This window comes from Capricornis sumatraensis, chromosome 4 (assembly GCF_032405125.1).
Source record: "Capricornis sumatraensis isolate serow.1 chromosome 4, serow.2, whole genome shotgun sequence".
Lineage (NCBI taxonomy): Eukaryota > Metazoa > Chordata > Mammalia > Artiodactyla > Bovidae > Capricornis > Capricornis sumatraensis.
In genome coordinates this window covers 130214041-130232000 of record NC_091072.1, presented here as the reverse complement: position 1 = coordinate 130232000, position 17960 = coordinate 130214041, and the positions used below count along the sequence as shown (strand labels likewise).

The 17960-nt window shown below is 36.1% G+C and overlaps 1 protein-coding gene across 1 annotated transcript in view; it reads right to left on the bottom strand.

The window, feature by feature from the left end:
• The window catches only part of SOX5 (SRY-box transcription factor 5), an 837625-nt gene that overhangs the window by 343619 nt on the left and 476046 nt on the right, over positions 1–17960 (bottom strand). The window contains exon 5 of the mRNA XM_068970546.1: positions 7309–7519. Coding sequence (XP_068826647.1) covers positions 7309–7519 — 211 coding nt within the window. The remainder of the gene's footprint in view (positions 1–7308; positions 7520–17960) is intronic.

The following is a 17960-nucleotide window of genomic DNA, read 5'->3' as shown; positions in this document are numbered from 1 at the left end:
TAGGCAGGGGAAACATCATATGAAGAGGCGGAGTAGTATTAAAATAGGAGAGTGCTGAGAGAACTGCAGGCAATTTCTTTAATAAGACAATATGATAACATGTACCTTAGAGAGTAGTAAGAAGTAAGGTTAAGGAGATAAAAGGGTGGAGTCAGATTATATATGGTCTTATGTTCAATACCAAGTAGTTTTGCAAAGGAAAAGAGGCTCATTCTAATTCTAGTTCCTCCTTCTTACAAGAATATGATCAAGTGATTAGGTCTTGATTTTTTATTATTAAGGTAAGAAATAATACCAGCTTCAGAGTTTCTGAGGATTAAATGAGGTGTATATTTATTAAGGTCTTTCTTTACTTTTCCCAAGACAGCAATGGGGCAATGTTGAAGTAGTATAAATGTCCTTTCAACAAATATTTTAAATATTTAATGTGCACTATACTCACTCTTATGGAGTTTAATATCAGGGCAGAAATTTGACAAATAAATAGTCAAAATATAGTTGTGTTACTATAAAAATGGAGGGAAGCATGTAACAGTTCTTAAAAAAGATTTTAAAGTTACTGTAATGAATGTAAATAACTCTTTCTAGCAACTTGGACTTGGAGAAATGAGGAAAGGAATTACACAGAATTAGAGATAGAGGGAATAGGAATCAAGGAAAAAATTTTTGTTGTGTTTCAAACAGGAAGACATGTAAATAAGCTGAAAAAGCCATTCCCAAAAGACATAGGAGGTAACATAGACATTAGTATAGAAAAGTAAAAATATGAAGCCTGTTATAATATTATATCTAAAAGTATTATATTTTAAATGAGATATATAAAGTTCATGTCAAGGTAAAAATTATTTTGACCTGTACTGTTAATGAGTCTAAAGTCTGAATGAAAATTAAATTCTGGGTCTGACCCATAAATTTATGCTAATACATATTTATAGATCACTTATAGTTACCTGAACCTTGAGATGGGTATACAAATACCCATCTACCTTGGTTTTATTAGCTGAATTAAGATATCTGGTTGTCTTAGATTTGTTCAAATTTAATTATCAGTGATATGTTCTTTAAAACAAAGATGAAGTGATGACATTATTTCTAAAAAAATAAATAAAGACAAAGAGAGTTAAGAATACCAGAATGTATAATATAAGCGAACTGGAAAAAAGGCACTTGGACCTGTGGGATGTGTACTGGGTTCTTATTCTGGCTTTAACACTAACTTGCTGTATGATTTCAAGTACATCTCTACCTCAGATCTCTCTCTCGGAGAGGGCTAAAATATGTCTTCATTTCATTCTAATTCTGAAATTCTAATATGCCAAACTAATCTGCTCCCAGACATTTTTCTGAAACAGGTTTTTCTTAAGATTATCTTCCAAGGCATTTTTTTCTATAACATTTTAAATGCAAACAGTTTAAACTGAGCTATTTTCAATTGAAACTTTTAGGAAATTTGATCATCATCGAGGAATCAGAAATCACTTTAGCTGAAAATTACTGAATACTACTTTTCATTCAATTGTTCTAAGGACACAAATGCTAAAGTGTAACATTATTACTGGAAAAATTCCTAATTAGAAAAAAACAGTAACAGTAATGATTTAGGGAATTAATTTTAATTTAAGGTTGACTTCAGTTTGAATGATGACCCTGATAGTCACCCTGTGATGTATTTAATCACTAGTTTCCTCATCTGAAAATGGAAATAAGAAGAGTCAGAATATTTCAATTATATGTATGGCATTTCCAGAAATGGAAATAGATTCTCATAGTAGCCCTGGTTATGAGGTTTATGTAAAGATTGAATAAAGTATTTCATATAAGTGAAAAATCACTCAGTCATGTCTGATTTCTTTGTGACCCCATGGACTCTAGCCCACCAGGCTCTTCTGACCATGGATTTCTCCAGGCAAGAATACTGGAGTGGGTGGCCATTCCCATCTCCAGGGGATCTTCCCAACACAGGGACTGAACCTGGGTCTCTTGCAGAGCAGGCAGATTCTTTACCATGCAAATCACCAGGAAACCCATTTCATATAAAGATATGCACTTAATACAATCATTTTCCCCCAAATATATATCATTTACTCAATGCCTAGATATAAGAATGATGTATCACATAATATGATATTAACAATTCACTGTCACTCTTAACCCCTTAGTCTGATAGTTAAAAAACCAACTGAAAAAGCATAGCTGCTACCAAATACAAAATACCAATATATTATATTACATAATATATATTACATAGATCAGACATTTTGAACTGAAAATTTATGGTGAATTTTGGCAGGTCCACATCAGTTGAAGTCTCACTGTATAAATAAGACTCTAGCACCAGAACTTTTCAAGTAAAGACAAGCAAAAATTCTGATGAAAGAAAAAGATATAAACAAAAATATATCAGTATATCTCCATCTGTTTATATCATTTAAAATATTTTAACTAACTGCTTGAAAAGATAAGCTATCTGGGATAATAGAGCCATTTTTTATTGAACTCATAAGCAAATAGAAGTTTCTTTCTAACCATTTTACCTCGGTAGCCTCCTTTTGCATGATACACCATTCTCTTTTAACTTCTGAATTTCTGCTAGTTGGCTGTTGGCAGGGATAAGGTTGGAAATAAAACAGACTTTCTATTGAAATCTGCATTCTCCCCTCAATGAGAGGAAGCAAAGGCATGAATATGGCCCCCTCATAATGATTTAGCTGGGGCTTAATGAAATTTTCATCACAACCTGCTGTTCATTTTAATGGCCTTTGAAAAACAATGGGAAAAAAATAGCTTGAGGGAAGAAAAGATTTTTCTGTGGCAGATATTTGTAAAGTAGTTCCATTCACCTGCTCTCCACTCTCCTCATCCCCATATTACTGCACTAATCACAGAACTGTAACAATGTTTTATAGTTTGTCATTAAATGTTTTCCTGTATGTTATTCCTTTTCTTGCATCCCAGAACTACAGATCATTTGTAGTTACTACCACACGGTGTAGACACTGTATGCAGTGTCACTGTCCAGATCCTTGGATGATGTCAGGTTCTGGTGTCCATTCTCTCGTTTAAATATACCCTTTAATTAATGGAGTTTTTAACCAGTTTGAATAATGACCCCAACAGTCACCCTATGACACTCTCAATCATCAGTTCCCTATTTGAAAATAGAAACTGTAAGAATCAGAGTATTTAGAATATAACTTTCTACTTGCTGTAAAGTCTATTATACATCTCCGTAGAAATGTTTCTTTATTTTTCTTTCTTTGCAGTTAAAAAAAGATGAAAGACATTTCCTTTAACATTATATTCCTTTTCTATGATACAAATTTCTGCCCTGTCATTTTTTCTTGGTGATTAAGATGACCACTTTACATAATACATACATAAATTTCTCCTTGATGTATCTCCTAACAGTTAGAGTTTAACCACTAATGCAAGAGCAAATTTAGTTATCAATAAAAGTGAATCTGATTTCTCCAAAGATACAGATTCCCAATAGGCACATGAAAAGAAGCTCAAAATCACTAATTATTAGATAAATGCAAATCAAAACCACAATGAGGTACCACTTCACACCCATCAGAATGGCCATCAGTACAAAGTCTACAAATAACTAATTCTAGAGAGGGTGTGGAGAAAAAAGAATCCTCCTGTACTACTGGTGGGTATGTAAGTTGCTTTAGCCACTACAGAAAACAGTCTGGAAGTTCCTCAAAAAACTAAAAACAGAGTTGTCATATGATTCAGCAATCCCATTCCTAAGCAAATATCAGGGGGAAACTCTAATTAAAAAATAATACATGCACCCCAATATTTACAGCATCACTATTTAAGATAGCTGAGAGATGGAGGCAACCTAAATGTACACTAATAGACATTTAAAGAATGGATAAAGAAGATGGGGTGTGTGTGTGTGTGTGTATATATACACACACACATGCACAATGTAATATTACTCAGCTATAAGCAAGAATGAAATAATGCCATTTGCAGCAACATGTATGGACCTAGAGATTATCACACTAAGTAAAGTCAGTCAGAAAGCGAACAACAAACACTATATAATGTCACTTATATGTGAAATATAAAATAAGATACAAACTTATTTACAAAAGAGAAACAGACTCACAGATATAGAAAACAAATGTATCAATGAAGAAAGGACGGGGAGAGGTAATTAGATGTTTGGGATTAGCAGATACAAACTACTATACATAAAACAGGTAACAACAAAGTCTTACTGTGAGACCTATCCTGTGATAGGTCATAATGGAAAAAGAATATGGAAAGAATATATACAGCTGAATCAATTTGCTGTACACCAGAAACTACTGCATTGTCAATCAATTATATGCTCATTGTAAGTAAGTAAATAAATACAAGTAAGTCTATTTACATTTCCGCATACTCTAAGCATGTCTAGGGAGTGTGTGTACATAAACATAGAGCCATCTTAGTGGTTTTGTATTTATACAAACACTATCTTTTTGGAATCAGGCTTTAAGACACTTGGCATGTTCAAGTTATATTCCATTCTTCCATAAAGACTATCTCTGTATTTTCTCATGTCTTCATATTACTCAATAACAGGTCAGTCTTGAGCTAAGCTTTTAAAATATTTTAGGGAGAAAAGTAAAAAAAAAACAGAAAAGCTGGAGAAAATACAGTAATGAAAACACTCTCATGTCCACATGCAATAACAATATTTCCTTGTTTTAACTCTTTCTGCCTTGGATGCTCTATCTCTGTTCCTTTGACTGTGTTATCTATAATTTCCTCCTCATTCCCAATACCTCTGAATGTATCCTGCAAAGCAAACTGGGAAGCATGGTCTCTTGCCCTATTTCCTGTTAGGAATTATTCATTTGGCTTCAGTCTGCCATATACTTTGAAACTGAGAGTCTGCGTACCCACTTGGAAGGAAGCTCACATGAAACACTGAGGCCAAGGCCCTAGAAGAAATGACGCTTGAGTAGCAAAGAGCACACTTCATATCCAGATCCTGCTTTCTAACAACATTCTCCAGTAAAAGGAACCAGGGCTTCTTAGAGAAAAAAACCAGGGCTTCTTAGGGCTTTCAAGATAAATAGGAAATATGCAAGATGAATCTGCACAATCTTACAGTGCCAAAAAGTAAAAAATGCTCAAAAAAAAAAAAAGGCAAAATCACAGTGGTATGTCAAAGTGACATGAAAGAACCACCCCCCACCCCCGCAATGAACAAAACTGGAATAACCTAACAAAATTTTGCATTATAACTCAAAGCATAAAATAAACATCCATGAGTCGATACGGATATAAGATACTGAATAAAGTAATATATGGCAGAGAAGAGATAAATTGCCCATAAAGAATAATTCCAAATAAATTTCTAGATGATCCACTGTAAAGGATGGGGATCAAGGCTCCCCACTTTGTAAATACAGATTGTACACAGCATCTTCCTTCTAAAGAGTATGGTGCAGAAAGGGAGCAGGGAGATTTTACAGCGGAGAAACCTGACAAACCCTTCATCAGCCAGGTGATCAAGGTCAACATCAACATTTATAAGTCACATAGTAGGGATGTACTCTTGTGATGTGACGCAAACAGTACTTGGTTTCTGTGGTCTTTCAACCCAAACCCACAATCCCAGTTTCATTGAGAGAAAATCACCAGAGAAATTCTAACAGAGGGGCATTCTACAATCCATCTGAAGAGCATTCCTCAAAGTTTTCAAGGTCATCACAAACAAGAACAGGCTGAGAAACTGTTGCAGCTAAAAGGACCCCAAGGAGACTTAACAACTAAACAGCTAAATGTTTATTTGGTAACATCCTGGAACAGAAAAGCACACAGTGACAATTAAAGAAATTTGAATGAACTCTGGACTTCAGTTAATCACACTGTATCTTAACATAGAAGATGAGAAATAATTTTGAATGCAGAAAGTTAATCATGCAAAATGAACACCATATATAAAAATAAAGACAAAAACATCATAAAGATGTTATATCAGAAAGCAATTATTTGGGGTCATTTTAATTTTCTTCCTTTTAATTTTATTGTTTTGTAAAACAATTTTATAGTAAGAAAATATTATTTTCAATATCAGAAAAAACTTCAGCACATTAAAAGAAAAAAGGTTGTCTAGGTCTTCCTCAAAGCCCCATTTTTATCTCCATGCAGATTAGAGCCAAAAAGTCTTTGGCTGACTAGATTATCTCTAAAATTCCTTCCAACTGTAAGATCATGTGAATTACATAAATTTTAACTAAAATCCATGTACCAGCTATGCATCTGGTAGAAACCCAGAAATATTTAATTACCACATGACTCCCAATACTGGTTAACATACATTTTGTGCCAGATATAATTTACCAGTGTCCTAACAACAGACTAGAAATGAGCCCAACTCAGTGTTAAATAGTATAAATGCAGTATATTTTTGGTGTGAAGTATGGCTTTTTATATCACTGTTTTATGTTTGTTTGTTTTAATTTTCCATCTGACTCTGACATAGGAGGCATGTTCTTGTGTGCAACATGGCATCCATGCTTAGGATGGACACAGATTTAAACAGAAGTTAGTGAATATCTGCAGCATAAAAGATGGCTGTCAGTTAAGCATCAGTTGCTTTATCAGTTTGTTTGCTTTAATTTTAAGGTTACTCCATGAGCATATCACCTGCAGGATACTATCTGTAACTATTCAAGAGATTTAATGCATTAAATCTTAAAAGAAGGGCATCTTGGAAGTTAAAAAATGGAAACGTCAACACAATTAAGAGAGTTAGAGAATCATTACTTTTCAAATACACACTACATTCAAGCACATCAATTTTGGATTATACAAAAAAAATAGACCTGTCTATATAGCCTAAGAGGTGTTAATGTATAAAGGATATAAAATGTAACAAAGTTGTAAAATGCCCTTGGGCAGGGGTGGTGGAGTTGGGGTGGGGCAGTGGGCAGGGCAGGCTTGGGCAGGGGCCAGATTAGAAATGAACCAACTAGATTGCAGATATCTGGCAGGTAGGCGGTGACTATCCTGGGCTCTGCTGCCACATTCTATTCCTGAATCTTTAAGTTGTACTCAACCATAACTTACTCACGTGTGAAAAAAAGGAAGACATCACACAAGAATTAATGATTTATAAAATTGGGGTAAACGCACTTACACTTCTAAAAAAAGAATATTCATCTTCATAGCATTACATTTCTCGCTCTTTCAACCTAACACTGAGAGTGTGTCAGAGAAGGGAACTGGAAATTAAAATCAAACCATTAAGATTAGGAGATTGGCAACAAATCTGTTTTGGCTGCAGTCCTTTACCTTCTGGCTCATTTTTGATGAGCTCTTCCATTTTCCTCTGTTTCAAGGTGTCAACAACATCAGCTAAGCTGCCTTTGCGCCTTTCAGGAGTTCCCAGGGTTGTACTAGACAAGGACTCGCCACTCTGTCGCCCACCTTCTTCTGCCTTCTGAGGTGAGGTAGATGAGTTGTGTGGGGCAAATGAAGACATAACTTTATTGCCATCAACTTCCTGAAAGAGAAAGCAAAGGAAAAAAATATATATATATACACATGCATACATTTGCTTAAAATTCAGTAAGTTTTTGAATTTTAATTGGTTACACGGCTTATTCAGGACTTCACTGTTAGCTCAGTTGGTAAAAAATTCTCCTGAAATGCAGGAGACCCCAGTTCAATTCCTGGGTTGGGAAGATCCTCTGGAGAAGGGATAGGCTACCCACTTCAGTATTCTTGGGTTTCCTTGTGACTCAGCTGTTAAAGAATCCACCTGCAATGCGGGAGACCTGGGTTCAATCCCTGGGTTGTAAAGATCCCCTGGAAGAGAGAAAGGCTACCCACTCCAGTATTCTGGCCTGGAGAATTCCATGGACCACATAGTTGCAAAGAGTTGGCACATGACTGAGCAACTTTCACCATGGCTTATTCAGTTGCCACATTAAAAAGTGAAACGCCACTGTGCAGGAGCAAAAGGGATAAAGACATTTCAGAAAAGAATACATCAACATTACAGCCTCACACTAGAGTGAGACAAAGATCAATTCATAGGAGAGGGAAAAATAAGAAGATTCTCTCCCCAAGAATGAGTTAAAATAGCAATGAAGCCTTCTGCAAAGCCTATATTGATTTCATATATATATATATACACATATAGCTTTTGTTTGAAAGTCTTAGCTTTTCCTATGAACATCCAATGAGGTGGTCACCCGTAATAAACCTTCTCATGATATTATAATGTTTAAACAAATAACATTCCATATATCAGCTTTCTTTTTAATGGTACTCCTAAATACAGCAGGGTCCTCATTTGGTTCTCCACCTCCCTCTCATGCTTTTAAGAAGGCATCAGACACACAGGAGATTCTGACATCAGAGAGGAATACTGAAATTTCATTTCTGCTTCTGCAGAAGATCTTTCCAATTCCATGCCTTACCTAAACCACTGGTTCTGATGATACTCTTTGCTATTCTGCACATTAAGCCTCATCTGCCCTACAAAATAAAGTTTCTTGCAGACTTTGCCTCTTCATGATTGTGTTAGATGTGTGAAAAGAATCTATTCAAGAATTCTAAAAGGTAAACATAATTTGGTGTTCCTTTAGACATTCTTTCCCCCATAATATCTAGTAGAACTTTGGCAATCTATGTAACTCGGGGCGGGGAGGGGCGCATATTTCTTACGTTGTTGTTGTCTAGTCACTAAGTCGTGTCTGAGTCTTTTGTGACTCTGTGGACTTTAGTCAGCCAGGCTCCTCTGTCCATGTGATTTCCCAGGCAAAAACACTGGAGAGGCTTGCCATTTCCCTCTCCAGGGGATCTTTTGGACCCAGGGATCAAATCTGCATCTCCTGCATTGGGAGGCAGATTCTTTACCACCGAGCCCCCATGGAAGCCCTTATATTTTATATAAGCAGCATTATATTAATTTTTTCAAACATTTTCAAGAGAAATAATATTGAAATGACAAAGAAAAAGTTATTTTCTTAAAGGTTTTCTTTGTATAATCTCTTACTTTCATAATCTTTTGTGCTGTCGCTCAAGTTGAGTCCAACTCTTTGTGACCCCATGGACTGTAGACTGCCAGGTTCCTCTGTCCATGGGGACTCTCCAGGCAAGAACCCACTGAAGTGGGTTGCCATGCCCTCCTCCAAGGGATATTTCCAACCCAGGAATTGAACCCAGGTCTCCCACATTGTAGGTGGATTCTTTAACATCCAGCCACCAGGAAAGCCCAAGAACACTGGAATGGGTAGCCCATCCCTTCTGCAGGAGATCATCCTGACACAGGAAGAGAACCATCATCCAGTACTACAGGCAGATTCTTTACCAGCTGAGCTACCAGACAAGCCCATAATCTTTCGACTTCCCTTAAAAGAGAGCTTTTCTTAAAAATAAGTCACATCCTAATATCTTTGAGGAAACTGATCTCTCTCTAGATTTATTTTCTAATTCTACACCATTAAAATTTCCCATTAAAATATATGAGATTGTGACTATATTTAATTTTCAGGAAAATAGCTTATATCCATGTTTACATGCTCGTCCTTCATTTTAAAACATGTTACTAAGGATCTGTGGAAATCAGAAAAATGACAAATTACATGGATTTCATGTTTAATCTTTAAAAATGAATGATAATATTTTTTACTAGATTAAAACGTACTAAAAGTACTCAATAATACTCGCAGTTCAGTTCAGTTCAGTCCAGTCACTTAGTTGTGTCTGACTTTGCGACCCCATGAATCGCAGCACGCCAGGCCTCCCTGTCCATCACTAACTCCCGGAGTTCACTCAGACTCACGTCCATCGAGTCGGTGAGCCATCCAGCCATCTCATCCTCTGTCGTCCCCTTCTCATCCTGCCTCCAATCCCTCCCAGCACCAGGGTCTTTTCCAATGAGTCAACTCTTTGCATGAGGTGGCCAAAGTGTTGGAGTTTCAGTTTTAGCATCAGTCCTTCCAATGAACACCCAGGACAGATCACCTTTAGGATGGACTGGTTGGATCTCCTTGCAGTCCAAGGGACTCTCAAGAGTCTTCTCCAACACCATAGTTTAAAAGCATCAATTCTTCAGCGCTCAGCGTTCTTCACAGTCCAATTTTCACATCCATACATGACCACTGGAAAAACCACAGCCTTGACTAGACAGACTTTTGTTGGCAGAGTAATGTCTCTGCTTTCGAATATGCTATCTAGGTTGGTCATAACTATTCTTCCAAGGAGTAAGCGTCTTTTAATTTCATGGCTGTAATCTCTGTCTACAGTGATTTTGGAGCCCCCCAAAATAAAGTCTGACACTGTTTCCACTATTTCCCCATCTATTTTCCATGAAGTGATGGTCCAGATGCCATGATCTTCGTTTTCTGAATGTTGAGCTTGAAGCCAACTTTTTCACTCTCCACTTTCACTTTCATCAAGAGGCTCTAGTTCCTCTTCACTTTCTGCCATAAGAGTGGTGTCATCTGCATATTTCAGGTTATTGATATTTCTCCCAGCAATCTTGATTCCAGCTTGTGCTTCTTCCAGCCCAGCGTTTCTCATGATGTACTCTGCATAGAAGTTAAATAAGCAAGGTGACAATACACAGCCTTGACGTACTCCTTTTCCTATCTGAAAACAGTCTGTTGTTCCATGTCCAGTTCTAACTGTTGTTCCTGACCTGAATATGGGTTTCTCAAGGCAGGTCAGATGGTCTGGTATTCCCATCTCTTGAAGAATTTTCCACAGTTTATTGTGATCCACATAGTCAAAGGCTTTGGCATAGTCAATAAAGCAGAAATAGATGTTTTTCTGGAACTCTCTTGCTTTTTCCATGATCCAGTGGATGTTGGCAATTTAATCTCTGGTTCCTCTGCCTTTTCTAAAACCAGCTTGAACATCTGGAAGTTCACGGTTCATGTATTGCTGAAGCCTCGCTTGAACAATTTTGAGCATTACTTTACTAGCATGTGAAATGAGTGCAATTGTGTTAATTTGAGCATTCTTTGGCATTGCCTTTCTTTGCGATTGGAATGAACACTGACCTTTTCCAGTCCTGTGGCCACTGCTGAGTTTCCCAAATTTGCTGGCATATTGAGTGCAGCACTTTCACAGCATCATCCTTCAGGATCTGAAACAGCTCAACTGGAATTCCATCACTTCCACTAGCTTTGTTCATAGTGATGCTTTCGAAGGCCCACTTGACTTCACATTCCAGGATGTCTGGCTCTAGATGAGTGATCACACCATCATGATTATCTGGGTAGTGAAGCTCTTTTTTGTACAGTTCTTCTGTGTATTCTTGCCACCTCTTCTTAATATCTTCTGCTTCTGTTAGGTCCATACCATTTCTGTCCTTTATCGAGCCCATCTTTGCATGAAATGTTCCCTTGGTATCTCTAATTTTTTGAAGAGATCTCTAGTCTTCCCCATTCTGTTGTTTTCCTCTATTTCTTTGCATTGATCGCTGAGGAAGGCTTTATCTCTCCTTGCTATTTTTTGGAACTCTGCATTCAGATGCTTTTATCTTTTCTTTTCTCCTTTGCTTTTCACTTCTCTTCTTTTCACTGCTATTTGTAAGGCCTCCCCAGACAGCCATTTTGCTTTTTTGCATTTCTTTTCCATGGGGATGATCTTGATCCCTGCCTCCTGTACAATGTCACGAACCTCCATCCATAGTTCATCAGGCACTCTGTCTATCAGATCTAGGCCCTTAAATCTATTTCTCACTTCCTCTATATAATCATAAGCAATTTGATTTAGGTCATACCTGAATGATCTAGCGGTTTTCCCCACTTTCTTCAATTTAAGTCTGAATTTGGCAATAAGGAGTTCATGATCTGAGCCACAGTCAGCTCTCGGTCTTGTTTTTGCTGACTCTATAGAGCTTCTCCATCTTTGGCTGCAAACAATATAATCAATCTGATTTCAGTGTTGACCATCTGGTGATGTCCATGTGTAGAATCTTCTCTTGTGTTTTTGGAAGAGGGTGTTTGCTATGACCAGTGCCTTCTCTTGGCAAAACTCTATTAGCCTTTGCCCTGCTTCATTCCATATTCCAAGGCCAAATAATACTCTGGTTTTTTAAAAATATATTAAAAATAGAGATATCAGCACAAATATAATCATAATCTGTTTGTATAATTTTTGTCAAAGGATATTAGTGGGTATGGGCTTCTCACATGCCTCAGTGGTAAAGAACCCATCTGCCAATGCAAGAGATACAGGAGATGCAGGTTCAATCCCTGAGTTAGGAAAAACCCCTGGAGAAGAAAATGGCAACCCACTTCAATATTCTTGCCTGGAGAATCCCATGGACAGAGGAGCCTGGCTGGCTATAGTCCGTGGGGTCACAAAGACTTGAACACGACTTAGGAACTGAGCATGCATGCATTAGTGAGTACAAGGACATTAGCTATGGTACAAACATCAGTTTGTTGGGTGACATCGAGGCAATGTGGAAGAAGCATAAGCAAAAAATGTGTGTTAAAAGAATTTTCAAAATTATGATTCTAAACCCCAAATGCTTTCCATTTCCTACAAACAGAACATGCCCCTTACAATTACTATTCCTTAATTAAATATTCTATAAAATACATTGATTGATAGACGAATCTTAGCTTATAATATACTTGAATTTGGAAATCAATACACATAGTATAATAATTACAAGACCCTGCAGGCTAAGTGAAGGTACACTTTTGTAATTATTTACTTAAAAATGACACACAAATACAAATACTTAAACATACATATACAGATACCTTTGAAAAGGGCAACCACATATTCATTCAGTAAACTAAGGAATGGTTTTATGAATGACCCATAATAAACATCAGCTCAGTTTAACGTCCAAATTGGAATATAGCAAAACTGCTGTATTTATTTTCCATAATCTCTCTTTTCACTTATTTCCAGGGTCAAAAGCAGAAACACTCCAATTTTAGCTTCATTTCAAACATGAATATTTTATACTCTGCTTTTACATTATATGATGATAAACTTTACAAACAAGAATTTGGCATCTGAGCTTCACATTCCATAATTGAAAACTACACACATCGTTCTGCAGAATCATCAGTACAGAGAATGGCACCCAAACTGTATGCAATGAAGTCTATTAAAATATGAGAAAATTTTTCAAACTAAAGTAAAATAAAATCATATCCCATTTTGCATGTCTCTAATTCTCTACACTTTGCAAAGAGGAAGGATTTATTGTAGAGTTTAACGTATTTCATAAGGATTCTAACCTCAGTTACCACAGCCATATAAAAATAAGTTAATTATTTAGCATGATTGCTATTTCATGTAGGAATATTTATCTTATTGCTATTTCACCTGTCTGATTACATTTCAGCCTCTGGCACTGTTAATCCCTTTAACAGTTTCATGTAGTTAACAGATGTTTCAGTGCGGGGCTCCATTGTTCATTTGCATGGTGAATGGCCTGTGTATGGAGTACTGGCACAGTTTTCAGTCAAGGAAGTCCTATGGTTTCCAGTTTCTTCCCTGGGACTGGATTTACCATGCCTAAAGTAATGACTGCACATTTCCCTTCACTTTCCTGGGAAGTGAACATCCAAAGAGTCTGCTAACAAATGCATTGGTGGTCTAAGCCAGCAATATATATTTAATTAAATTTTGTGCACAAAGCTTCAGTATTTTGCAGGAGCTCTCAGAAATGTGATGTGTAGCTTCTAAATTCTAATGATAAAATAGTGTTCTAAACTTTTAGATTGAGGTTAAGAATCTTTGTTATTCTTGAACAAGCTTTACTTAATCTTGCTTTCTGTTACCTTTGCAACCAGGAGATAAAGTAAAGAGTAATGTATCCATGTGTATACTCTCATCAAAATATCTTTTCAAAAATCAATTCTTATTAATTCCTTAGATAGTCTTTTGCTATGAATACCCTTTTACAAAAAGTATATTTCAATCTTAATATTCAAATTTTACTTTATGTAGTTTGGTGATTTAAGAAGAATTAACCCATTTGAAAAAAAAAAAAAAAGATAATAGTCAACTCAACCAGATAAGTCGTTGTTGTTTAGTTGCTAAACTCTTTGCAAAACCATAGACTGTAGCCGACCAGGCTCCTCTGTTCATGGGATTTCCCAGGCAAGAAGACTGGAATGAGTTGCCATTTCCTTCTCCAGGGGATTTTCATAACACAGGCATTGAACTCCAGTCTTTTGCACTGGCAGGTGGATTCTCTACCGCTGAGCCACGAGGGAAGCCCAAACAGATGTGTATCTTCCTTTTATTAACAGAATGATATTTCATTCTTTTCTCTGGCCTCAAGAAACACATCATCATACTTATTTTTTAGCCCTATAAACTGAAATTAAATCTGTACAGGATAGTAAAAACATTACATTTAGTAGTCAGTCTATGATATGATAATCACTAAGAATGACAGCCAGTATTTACACAATATTTACTTTGTGTCCAGCACAGTTTAAAACGATGTATATGCATTAACTCAGTTAATTCTCATGGCAATTCTAACTATAGTTTGTACTCTAGAGCTGGAGAAATTGAGGCACATAGACTGAGGTCATAGGACTATTAAAATATAAAGTATAATCAGCTTGATCTTCTTGGCTTTCAGAGCCCTGACTTTCAACGACCATGCTAATACTACCTCACTCTAATAAACACACAAGCAAAAAAAGAAAAAGGCCACAAGCTTTTACCTATGTCTGTATCTATCAATGATATGGTTGCACGAGATACACTTCTTAATAATTATGAAGAGAAGCTTTCACCCCAATACATTCAACTCTTAAAGAAATGATGTACACATCTTGAAATGAATTAATCCAACTATTTACAGGGTTATAAAGCTCTACCCACCAAAATATAAGGTTTATGTCATACTCCAAAAAAACTAAACCTGAAGATTTAAAGTTATATAAAGCAAACACATAAATTTGAGCTTTAAATGGATAACAAAATAATGATGCTCAGTAGTTTATGCTTCTTTATCTATCTTTATGAAATGTGTGGCTACCTCTACCTTTCCTTCTAATTCAATGAAGTTTTGAACTTAGAATAAACAGTACAGAAGATTTGGACTAACTTTAATTAGATTCCCATTAACACAAGTTCATTAATTTTGGCATTGCATAGACATAACATAAAATGAACTACAGATCTATAGAGAAAACTCTTTGGTGCTAAACAAATTTTGACATAATCATGTTCTTCTTCTAGCAATGAACTATTCTTGTAGATATCACCAGGAAACAGCAAAACAACACTTTGAAAAATATCTGAAAAACTACATTTTTTGGTTGAAATGGATGAGAATGTCCAAAAGGCACATAATTCCAGTTATAAAATAAATACCGGGAAGTAATGTGCAGCATGGTTAATAATATTATATTCCATACAATAGCCAAGGACTTCCAGATGTATAAGCTGGATTTAGAAAAAGCAAAGGAACCAGAGATCAAATTGCCAGCATTTGTTGGATCACAGAAAAAGCAAGAGAACTCCAGAAAAATATTTACTTTTGCTTTATTGACTATACGAAAGCTTTGACTATGGATCGCAACAAACTGTGAAAAATTATTAGAGGTAGGAATATCAGACCACCTGACCTGCCTCCTGAGAAACCTGTATGCAGGTCAAGAACAAAGAGTTAGAACTGGACTTAGAACAATAGACTAGTCCAAAATTGGGAAAGGAGTATGTCAAGGCTGTATATTGACACATTACTTATTTAACATATATAGACTACATCATTCAAAATGCCAGCCTGGAAGACGCACAAGCTGGATTTAAGATTGCCTTGAGAAATATTAACAACCTCAGATACGCAGATGATAACACTTTAATTGCAGAAAGAACACTGTGTGAAATGCTGGGCTGGATGAAACACAAGCTGGAATCAAGAATGCTGGGAGAAATATCAATAACCTCAGATACACAGATGACACCATCCTGATAGCAGAAAGCAAACTAAAGAGTCTCTTGATAAAAGTGAAAGAAGTGAGTGAAAAAAGTGGCTTAAAACTCAACATTTAGAAAATGAAGATCATGGCATCCTGTCCCATCACTTCATGGCAAATAGATGGGGAAACAATGTAAACAGTGACAGACTTTATTTTCTTGGGCTCCAAAATCACTGCAGACGGTGACTGCAGCCATGAAATTAGAAGACACTTGCTCCTTGGAAGAAAAGCTATGATCAACCTAGAAAGCATATTAAAAAGCAGAGACATCACTTTGCTGACAAAGGTCTGTATAGTCAAAGCTATGGTTTATCCAGTAGTCATATATGGGTGTGAGAGTTGGACCATAAAGAAATCTAAACACCAATGAACTGATGCATTTGAACTGTGGTGCTGGAGAAGACTCTTGAGAGTCCCTTGGACTGCAAGGAGATCCAACCAGTCCATCTTAAAGGAAATCAGTCCTGAATATTCACTGGGAGGACTGATGGTGAAGCTCCAAAACTTTGGCCACCTGATGCTAAGTATTGACTCACTGGAAAAGACCCTGATGCAGGGAAAGAATATGGCAAAAAGAGAAGCGGGCAATAGAGGATGAGATGGTTGGATGGCATCACTGACTCAATGGTCATGAGTTTGAGCAAACTCTGGGAGATAGCGAAGGCCAGGAAAGCCTGCTGTACTGCAGCTCATGGGGTCACAAAGAGGGGGAGATGACTTAGTGACTGAACAACAATACTTGAAAATGGCTAAGAGAGTAGACCTTACTGTGGTGATCATTTTCTAATAAATACACATAGCAAATCATTATGTTGTATATCTGAAACTAATGTGCTTACCAGTCAATTATATCTCAATTTTTAAAATCTTTATTATTTAATTATTCCTTAAATTTAAAAATTATATTAAAAATGTTACTACAAATATTTATTTTGAAGCTAATTTTCTCTACCTGTAATTTACTCTGTCAAATTAGAAGATGCCAAATTTCACTTAGTGATAGAAAAAAATAAATCATTATTGTGTAAAAGTATTTGTAAAATTTTTGGTTAAGATAACATTTCATTATATTTCTGCATGAAACCTCTGCATGCTTACTTCTTTTGGATTATAGATCTCTTGATGGTACCTAGAAATATCCTCTGAAACATATACATGTGCATACAGGCAGACAAAGACTCCTGATACTGCACACATAATTTTACATACAGTTTTAGAGAGTTAATTTTCTACTCTCATAGTTCCGACTATGTACTTCCTCTGTGGAATCCCTTAGGTACTCTTACATACCATGGGATCCAGGTTAAGAAGTTCTGACCTAAATGTGCACCTGCCAATAAAGTATTATAAACTCATCAATATATACAATTAGATGACTTCAAACTGACCAGTTATTTTATGTAAAAAAAGCCTCAAACTAGATTTCATTGCAGTTTTATTTAGATAAAAAAAAAGGCATCTGTGTCAATAGCTTGAAGTTTTACTATTCTGAGATAAACCTTTAGAGAGAGATCAATATTTTAATATAAAGAGTAATAAACACATTGATGAGAGTACATTTATTTAGGGCACTGATTTCTTACTCAGAAATTACCCTGTGATAATGTACACATAAATTTGAAATGGAAGGCAGAACAATTGTTAACTTTTATAAATGAATGTCACCATTTTGAAAAGTCATACCAGTTAAATTTCAAATAGGGACTTTGCTGAAAACGGGATGGATACATATGAGGAAGGATACACTGAGGCAAAAACCAACACTTAAAAAATCTCACTAGAGAACATTAGGAATCTTTCTTTGGTTAGCATGATTAAACTCAATATTCTGGGAATAGGATATGGTCAGTACCCAACACTTGAAAAAGAAAAGTCAGTACTGATAGATCTCTGAAGAGTATCTTTTATCCTTCTGATTACTGTCAGTATCAATGCTGTCTGATTTAAAATCCTTTCTAAATTTTTTAACATATATTTAGATCTAGTGATTCAAATAAATGAAAAACTGACAGA